Source organism: Taudactylus pleione, unplaced genomic scaffold, assembly GCF_031769625.1.
Source record: "Taudactylus pleione unplaced genomic scaffold, aTauple2 ptg000093l, whole genome shotgun sequence".
NCBI lineage: Eukaryota > Metazoa > Chordata > Amphibia > Anura > Myobatrachidae > Taudactylus > Taudactylus pleione.
Window position 1 is genome coordinate 23462377 of NW_028284495.1, and position 8487 is coordinate 23470863.

Genomic DNA, 8487 nt, shown 5'->3' on the forward strand with positions numbered 1-8487 from the left:
TAGAGTTAGGTTTTGGGGGGGGGGGGAGAGATTAGGGTTAGGCATGAAGGGGGGAGACTTAGGTTTAGGCACTAACGGGGAAGGTTTGGGTGCGAGGTGGGGAGGGCTATGGTTAGACTACAAGATAGGAGGGTTAGGGGGGAGGGTAAGTATACTTACCCTACCCCTGTCAGGATACCAACCATCGAGATGCCGCTGTCAGTATTCTGACAGGAGGCATCCAGACAGCCGGCATTGGAGCTTAGAGTCTCGGAGCCTAAAACAACATCAATGGGCCCTTAACTAAGTTTTGCTATGGAGCCTGGCGATGCACTGTTCCGTCTTTGGACCACTAACCTTATTAAATAAATTTAAATGAATTTACCTTAAAATTAATTTTATTAATTATAGGGGCTGTTAATGCTTACTGTGTATCATAATGAATCCTCTCAGTGCTTTATGTTGCTTATAATCAGAAGTGGCTCCAGAACACAGTCCAAAATTCAAATAGTGGAGCCACACCAACTGCCACCCCAAACGCTGCCAAACATTGCCGGCTGGGACTCACTGGCAGTTGGTGTGGCTCCACTGTATATAGTTAGTGCTTTGTGGAAAGATTGACTTATGCCACATATCCACTAAACAATATTTTGAACGACTGAATGATAACGATATTGTTATCGTTTAGTCGTTCACTATATTGTCCAGTGCATATGCCGTCAACGACTAGCGATGCGCGCTCCCGCTGGTCGGCGACGACGTTTCTCATATCCCGAACCTGCTGTCCAACCTGACGATATTGTCAGGTTGTGCAGGTTCGGGATGAGGGAGGGTGCCGGCACTGAACTATATCGTTAATGATATCGTTCAGTGTGTGTGTTCAATGTCGTTAAGGACATTGAGCACACCACTACCGGGGACACACTAAACAATACCGCTCATGGAGCATATCATTTAGTGGATACGCGGCTTAAACATTTGTTGGGTGCTAAAAAATCAACTCAAACAGTACTGTATTCTATCAGTGACAATTATAAAGCTACTATTCATAATATGATATGAAATAAAATTGCAAAAATAGTAACCATGTTTTGCTACAATGATGCCAAATCAAACAGTGTTTTTTACATTCCTGTCAAAGTTTCTAATATCAATTCTTTTTAAATGGACCTTATTACTACGAAAAATTAATTACTTATAGTGTAATTTATTTACTAAGCGACTGTTCTCCTGACGCCCCTGGATACAAATATTAAGCCTCATGAGGTGCAGCAATCAGTGTTGCAGCTTATGCTCATGTTATACATACAGAGATATAAGAAGTGAAACATATGGGCAAAAGCCACAAAAAAACACTATACAAATCAACATTGATAGTAAATGGGTTATAGTTTCTCTATAGTTCTAATATCAAAACCATATAACAAAGTGCAGTGATTCACAACACGCAACTACATGCCCTAAGTTAGCCACTGCTGCCATTACATGGATTGGCAGGCCGGTAACACCTGTTTGGATTGTGATGCCATGTGTTTGCATTTAGTGAACTTGCACCTAACCCCAACCATTCATCATCATACACACCTATAACTGAACTACTACATGGGAAAGTACACCAGATCAATAGGAAATATTTCTCAGTCTACATATGCATAATTTCCCCTATCTACATACAGCACTGTATCTAAAATGGCAGTTTTCCTTAAATGGTCAGAACAGTAAAAAGTACTATTCTCTGTCATGTGCAAATTCTTTTTACTATTTAAAATCACTACATAAATTCTACAATCCTATGCATACTGCTGAGGCAATATACTGTAGGGACAGCTTTAACAGTCAAGGCTCTGCATAGACAGCACTACCAACAGTGCCATTACCCTACTAGAAAACAGTGTTGCGTGGTGAGGTCAATGGCTGGGGAAGCACATATGTATAAAAACACAGTTTTTATATAAAAACTCTAGAGCATGACAGGGAGTTTGATAGGGGAGGAGGGAGTATGACAGGGGAGGCTCTGCCTCACCTGCCTACCCTGACTGCACGTCTCTGCTAGAAAAGTATGAAGAATACAAATATTTCACTATATATACCTTGTTCTGTTACATTAACATATATGTTCATAATCATCCATATAACTGGTAGCAAAATTTAAGTTCAGTATTATGTTGTCACAGACTGTAGTGTGTAATGAGGGAAACAAAATAGGTCCCAGTTGTATATAAATAGGAATGTTTATTTATTGATAGATTGTTTTTCTTCTGATAATGTTTATGTGCTTTTGAAATAATAGGCTGAGTCGATATTTGGACAGGAAAGCTGAATGATCTGAGAGAGGGGCTGTGGGAGAGCGCAGTACCTGGATAGTGTGCCCCTGGGTGGAGGATGCCACTGGTCCTCCTACCAGCTTACAGTACAGATCCATCCTGGCCAGTGTGCCTCCTTCTCCCCCGGAAACGTTCTCCTCTTCCCCGCAGGTAGCAGATGCCCTGATGTTGGCTCCCTCTGCCAGGTTGAAGTAAGGAGGATGAAGACTGAAGCCAGTGCCTGCAATTCCCTGGCAGCAGACCATGTGCAGCATGGAAAGATAAATCCCAAATGTCACCAGTGCCCCTGACAACATGGGGCAGGCAGGGGTCCGCCTGTATGTAGAAGTTCCCCTACTTCCCCTCCAGGGGCACAGACTGACTCTGGTCCTTAGCACCATTCTCATGCAGATGTTGCCCCCACCTAGATGGCAGCAGATTCCCACCAGATCCTGGGATCCATCCACACTGTCTCCTGTGCTCTGCTCCCAGCACCCTCCTGCATCTACTGTCTCTAGCTCTGCTGTCAGCTCTGGAAAACAAAGCAGCGAGTGAGGCTGCCCGTGGCTGCCTGCCTGTGTGAGCGAGTACAGATGACACACCCCCTAATCAGCAGCACCCTGACCCGGTCACCTCAACTCACTCACACTGCTCACTGCTCTCTCTGATACATACGCAGTACACCTCCACTCACACTGCTCACTGCTTTCTCTGATACATATGCAGTACACCTCCACTCACACTGCTCTCTCTGATACATACGCAGTACACCTCCACTCACACTGCTCTCTGATACATATGCAGTACACCTCCACTCACACTGCTCTCTGATACATATGCAGTACACCTCCACTCACACTGTTCACTGCTTTCTCTGATACACACGCAGTACACCACCACTCACACTGCGCACTGTACTGCTCCATGCTTTCTCTCATACATACTTAGCAGCACACTGATTGGATTACCTTCATTCACACTACTCCCTAGCATGCTCTCTCTCATACACACACATTAGCAGGTCACCCCCACTCAAACTGCTCCCTGCTCTCTCTGAGACATAACACTGCATCCATCTCTATACAGACCAGGGCCGGATTAAGGTCTGTGGGGGCCCCTATTAAATGTGACAAACTGGGGGTATGCGCAGTGGGGATCCCATTAGTGTCAGTGCCCACAGTGGTAGTGCCCCGTATGCAGAGCCCACAGTAGTGGTGACCTTTATGCAGTGCCCCCAGGAGTGGTGCCCCTTATGCAGTGCCCCCTATGCAATACTCCCATTAGTAGTGCCCCCAGTAGTTATTCCCCCTGTAGTAATGCCCCCTGTGGTTGTGTCCCCAATAGTAATGCCCCCTGTATAACTACCCCCAGTAGTAATACCCCTGTAGTTGTGCCCCCAATAGTAATGCCCCCTGTCTGTGCCCTATAGTAATGCCCCCTGTATAAATGCCCTAAATAATAATACCCCTGTAGTTGTGCCCCCAGTAGTCATGCCCCCTCTGGTAGTGGCCCCTGTAGTAGTACCCCAGTAGTAATGCCCCACCTTCAAGTAGTAAAGCCCCCAAGAGTAGAGCCCCCAATATTAATGCCCCCTGAGTAGTGCCCCCAGAAGTGGTGCCCCCAATAGTAATGTCCTCCCAGAGTAATGCCCCCAGTAGTTATGCCCCCCACCCCGAATAATGCCCCCAGTAGTAATCCCCCCTGAGGAATGCCCCCAGTAGTAATCCCTCTTGAGTAATGCCCCCCAGTAGTAATCCCCCCCGAGTAATGCCCCCAGTAGTAACTCCCCCCCCGAGTAATGCTCCCAGTAGAAAAGCCATTTGCATTAAAAAAAAAAAAAAAGCTATTACTTACCTTAAGCCCCGCTCCCGCTGCCATCCACGTCCATTCCGCCCGGCTGCTCCTCTGCACTATGGGAGAAACGTCATGACGTATCTCCCATAGTGCATTGCGTGAGCCGGAAGCCAGAGCTCACGAATGAGCTCCAGTCTCTGGCTCCTGCTGACACTGCGGGGAGGGAGCCGGCCGCCCGCTGGTTACAATCAGCTGGCGTCTGGCAAATAATGCCTCCCTGCGGCGCCGGGGTTAGGTTGGCCGGAGGAGGCGGAACTGGTTCCGTCTCCTCCGGTTCACATTAACCCCGATGGGTGTGGGGGCCCAGGGACGATCGCCCCTGTCGCCCCCCCCCTTAATCCGGTCCTGATACAGACATTCCTTACTTGCTCCACATCTAGGGAGATGCCGCTGTGTCAGTGTGTGTGCGTCTTTTGCTGGTGCAAAATGTGAGACTTTTTGCTAATACTGCTACAAGCCCTTCCATGGTGTACATCTGTGTGTTGGCATGTGCAAGTACTAAGACGCCCACTTTGAGCATCTTTAAATGTTGAAATACTGTTTGGTGCATCTTTAGATGCAAACCATCGGACGGACCATAAAAAATTGCACCAGCACCATGCTATGGGCAGAATCTCCGTCAGCGTATGGCCTCCATTAAGAGTGATTAAGCATCTGAGTTTGCAACCACATACCTACCAACTGTCCCGCATTCAGGGGAACATTCCGTTTTTCTGGGACTGTCCCACCTGCGGGCTACAGTGTCCCGCGGTGGGGGGGAAGTTGGGAAGAGCAGCAGGTGTGCAGCAGGTGAACAGATGCCATGCGCATGCGCACGGCAGCTGTTCTCCAGTGTAGGGAAAGCCTGGGGGCTGCCCAGCATCTCGGAGAGTGCTGGGCATGCCCCCTATAGTGAAAATAACGGGTGTTGCTGTGTGGCTCCGCCCCTTTCAATGAAGCCCCACCCCCTTTTCGGGCGTGCGTGCCTTTCGGCGTGCAAAGTGTCCCTATTCATCGTGGACAAAAGTTTGGAGGTATGCAACCAGTTCAGCAACATGCCAGCGACACTCTCTTAGCATGCCCATAAGACAGACCATCTTTGTGCATCTGAATAGTCCCCTCCCAGTCACCACACAGGATCGCCCAGCACATTGCATCTCAATAGCAACTGGAGGACCAATAGGAAACCTTGCATCTCAATAGCAACTGCTCTTATGTGCGTACACACCGTGGGATGCATGAGCTGTGAGGCCTTCTATTTAGACACATATAAGTAGTTAAAAAATGACATTTTGTGAGAATATAGGATGAGTTTCCCCATTCACTTCAAGGTGTCAGCAAAATCCTAGTGTACAAAGGGCCTGATTCAGAGCTGAACGCTACCTTTTTTTTGGAGCGTCCTCATGGACACTCGCATAGCTGTGGGTTACCACCCACAGCTATAGCGAGTGTCCATGATGATGGTCGCGATGGTCTTGACCATCGCGACCATCGGGCTTGCGACGGAGACCCTGCGGTAGGGTCTCGCTGCTGCAAGCCCTGTAGTGATTTTGGCTCTATCAGAGCCAAAATCACTCCCACTGACATCACTAGTGATGTCAGTGGGGCCGGCTTCAGATGGTAGGCTTTCCCATGGGAACGCCTCCGTCTGGCAGGCACGCCCACCAAAGGGGGCGTGCTGTCAATCAACATCGACAGCACGCCCCCTTTGGTGCGAGACCCGGAGCGACAGCTTGGCTGTCGCAGTCCGGGTCTCGCGCATGCGCACGACGGAGCTCCCTCCCTCGTGCACATGCACAGTGGGGCAACATCGACCCGTTTGCGAGCGTCCTTTGCTCGCGAATGGGTCTGAATGACCCCCAAAGTGCAAGTAATACCACCAGTGGCGGATTAGGATGCTCATCAGTATTATATGGCCTGATTTAGGGACTGATGATCTAGGTATTTAACATATAAATACGAAAAAGAGTGATTGTTTGCAGCAATGAACCAATATAGAGTAATAATATATATTTTACTAAATTAAAAGCATAATACAATGTATAAAAAGAATACAATGAATGGTGATAATTGCACACAGTATTAGATCCGCAATAAGAGATCCTGTAAAATATTCAACCAAATATTTAAAAGAGCATAAGGAGGATTTTGCATATAAAACAATACAATACTATAAATGCTAATGATGTACCTATGACCAGCACAAAAAATGTCAACTGATTATTCAAAATTACATTGCTTTTCATTCATATTTCTGCTGATTATATAGATATCATTAACTTAGTTACCAGAGGCGGATTATATTGTACCTAGTAAAATCCGCCACCTCAGTGAGCCAGTTGCAGTCCGTGACTGCACTGGCTACACTGTGACTGGCAGTGGCTTCCCACTGGAAGCACTACCCGCCAGTCAGATAAACAACAGGCAGCTCCAGGGGGAGGTATCCAGGCTACTATTAGCAGAGAGCGGCTTCCAGTAGGAAGCTGCTCTTCTACCTTTTGGCCAGCCCTACCCATCTCCTAGGGGCTGTAGATGATGCAGCCCTTTGGAAGCCGGTGATATGGGCATGCGCGTCTGTCAGATCGATTGGGCTGGCGCTGGGATCCGGACATTAGCCGGGCAGTGAGTGTTGTTTCTATTCTGTACCCAAGGCCGGCGCTTCTACTAGGCAAGCTTAGGCAGCTTCCTAGGGGCACCGGCCACTAGAGGGCGCCCGGCCCTCCGATCACCCCCCCATTTGCTGGTTGCCCGCTGAGATTGTGTTACCAGCGGGCACCCAGCTCCTTCTCTACCCCTCACCCCCCTGCGGCGGCGGCGGGTCCCGCAGTGCACTATGGGAGTGACGTCATGATGTCACTCCCATAGTGCCGAGGAGTGGACGCCGGGGCCGGACGGCAGCAGGCACTGGAGCGAGGTTTAAGGTAAGTGTTTTTTTTTTAATGTGTGTGCATGTGCGTGCACGGGGGGGAGCGTTGCTACAGGGGCCTTACTATTGGGGGCATCATATGGGGGCACTGCAGGGGCCTAACTATTGGGGGGACTACAGGGGCCTTACTACTGAGGGCACTACAGGGGCCTTTCTACTGGGGGCACTATTGGGAGCACTACAACTGGGGGCACTACAAGGGCATTACAACTGGGGCTACTGGGGGCACTACAGGGGCCTTACTACTGGGGGCATCATATGGGGGCACTACAGGGGCCTTACTATTGGGGGGACTAAAGGGGCCTTACTACTGGGGGCACTACAGGGGCCTTACTACTGGGGGCACTTCAAGGGGTATTACTACTGGGGCACTGCAGGGAGCATTACCACTGGGGGCACTACAAGGGCATTACAAGTGGGGGCACTACAGGGGCCTTTACTACTGGGGCCACTGCAGGGGGCATTACTACTGGGTTCACTACTACAGGGGGCATTACTTTTAGGGGCATTACTACAGGGGGCATTATTACTACTGGGGTCACTGCATAAGGGGCACCATTACAGTGGGCATTGCATAAAGGGCACCATTACAAGTGGGCATTTAGTGTTTTAGGGGAACTACTACTGTGGGCATTGTGTAAGACCTAAGTTATATATATATACAGTCAGGTGCCTAAATATTGGGACTATCCCTTCGTTATTTCATTATCAATTAAGCAGGTAAAAGGTCTGGAGTTGATTCTAGGTGTGACATTTGCATTTGGAATCATTTGCTGTCGACTCTCAATATGAGATCCAAAGAGCTGTCACTATCAGTGAAGCAAGCCATCATTAGGCTGAAAAATCAAAACAAACCCATCAGAGAAATAGCAAAAACATTAGGTGTGGCCAAATCAACTGTTTGGAACATTCTTAAAAAGAAAGAACGCACCGGAGAGCTCAGCAACACCAAAATACCACGGAAAACAACTGTGGTGGATGACAGAAGAATTATTTCCCTGGTGAAGAAAAACCCCTTCACAACAGTTGGCCAAATCAAGAACACTCTCCAGGAGGTAGGTGTATATGTGTCAAAGTCAACAATCAAGAGAAGACTTCACAAGAGTCTTGATGAGCCTCAAAAACAGGAAGACCAGATTAGAGTTTGCCAAACAACATCTAAAAAAGCCATTACAGTTTTGGAATAACATCCTATGGACAGATGAGACAAAGATCAACTTGTACCAGAGTGATGGGAAGAGAAGAGTATGGAGAAGAAAAGGAACTGCTCATGATCCAAAACATACCACCTCATCAGTGAAGCATGGTGGTGGTAGTGTCATGGCATGGGCATGTATGGCTGCCAATGGAACTCTTTCCCTTGTATTTATTGATGATGTGACTGCTGACAAAAGCAGCAAAATGAATTCTGAAGTGTTTTGGGCAATATTATATGCTCATATTCAG

The 8487-nt window shown here is 48.1% G+C and overlaps 1 protein-coding gene across 2 annotated transcripts in view; it reads right to left on the reverse strand.

The window, feature by feature from the left end:
- The window catches only part of LAMA3 (laminin subunit alpha 3), a 286414-nt gene extending 283725 nt beyond the window's left edge, over nucleotides 1-2689 (reverse strand). Inside the window, exon 1 of one of the 2 annotated variants that reach the window (XM_088469607.1) lies at nucleotides 2336-2689. In XM_088469607.1, the coding sequence (XP_088325733.1) occupies nucleotides 2336-2689 (354 nt within the window). The remainder of the gene's footprint in view (nucleotides 1-2335) is intronic. The other variant, XM_088469608.1, reaches the window with a different exon arrangement.
- Between the last annotated feature and the right edge of the window lie 5798 nt (nucleotides 2690-8487).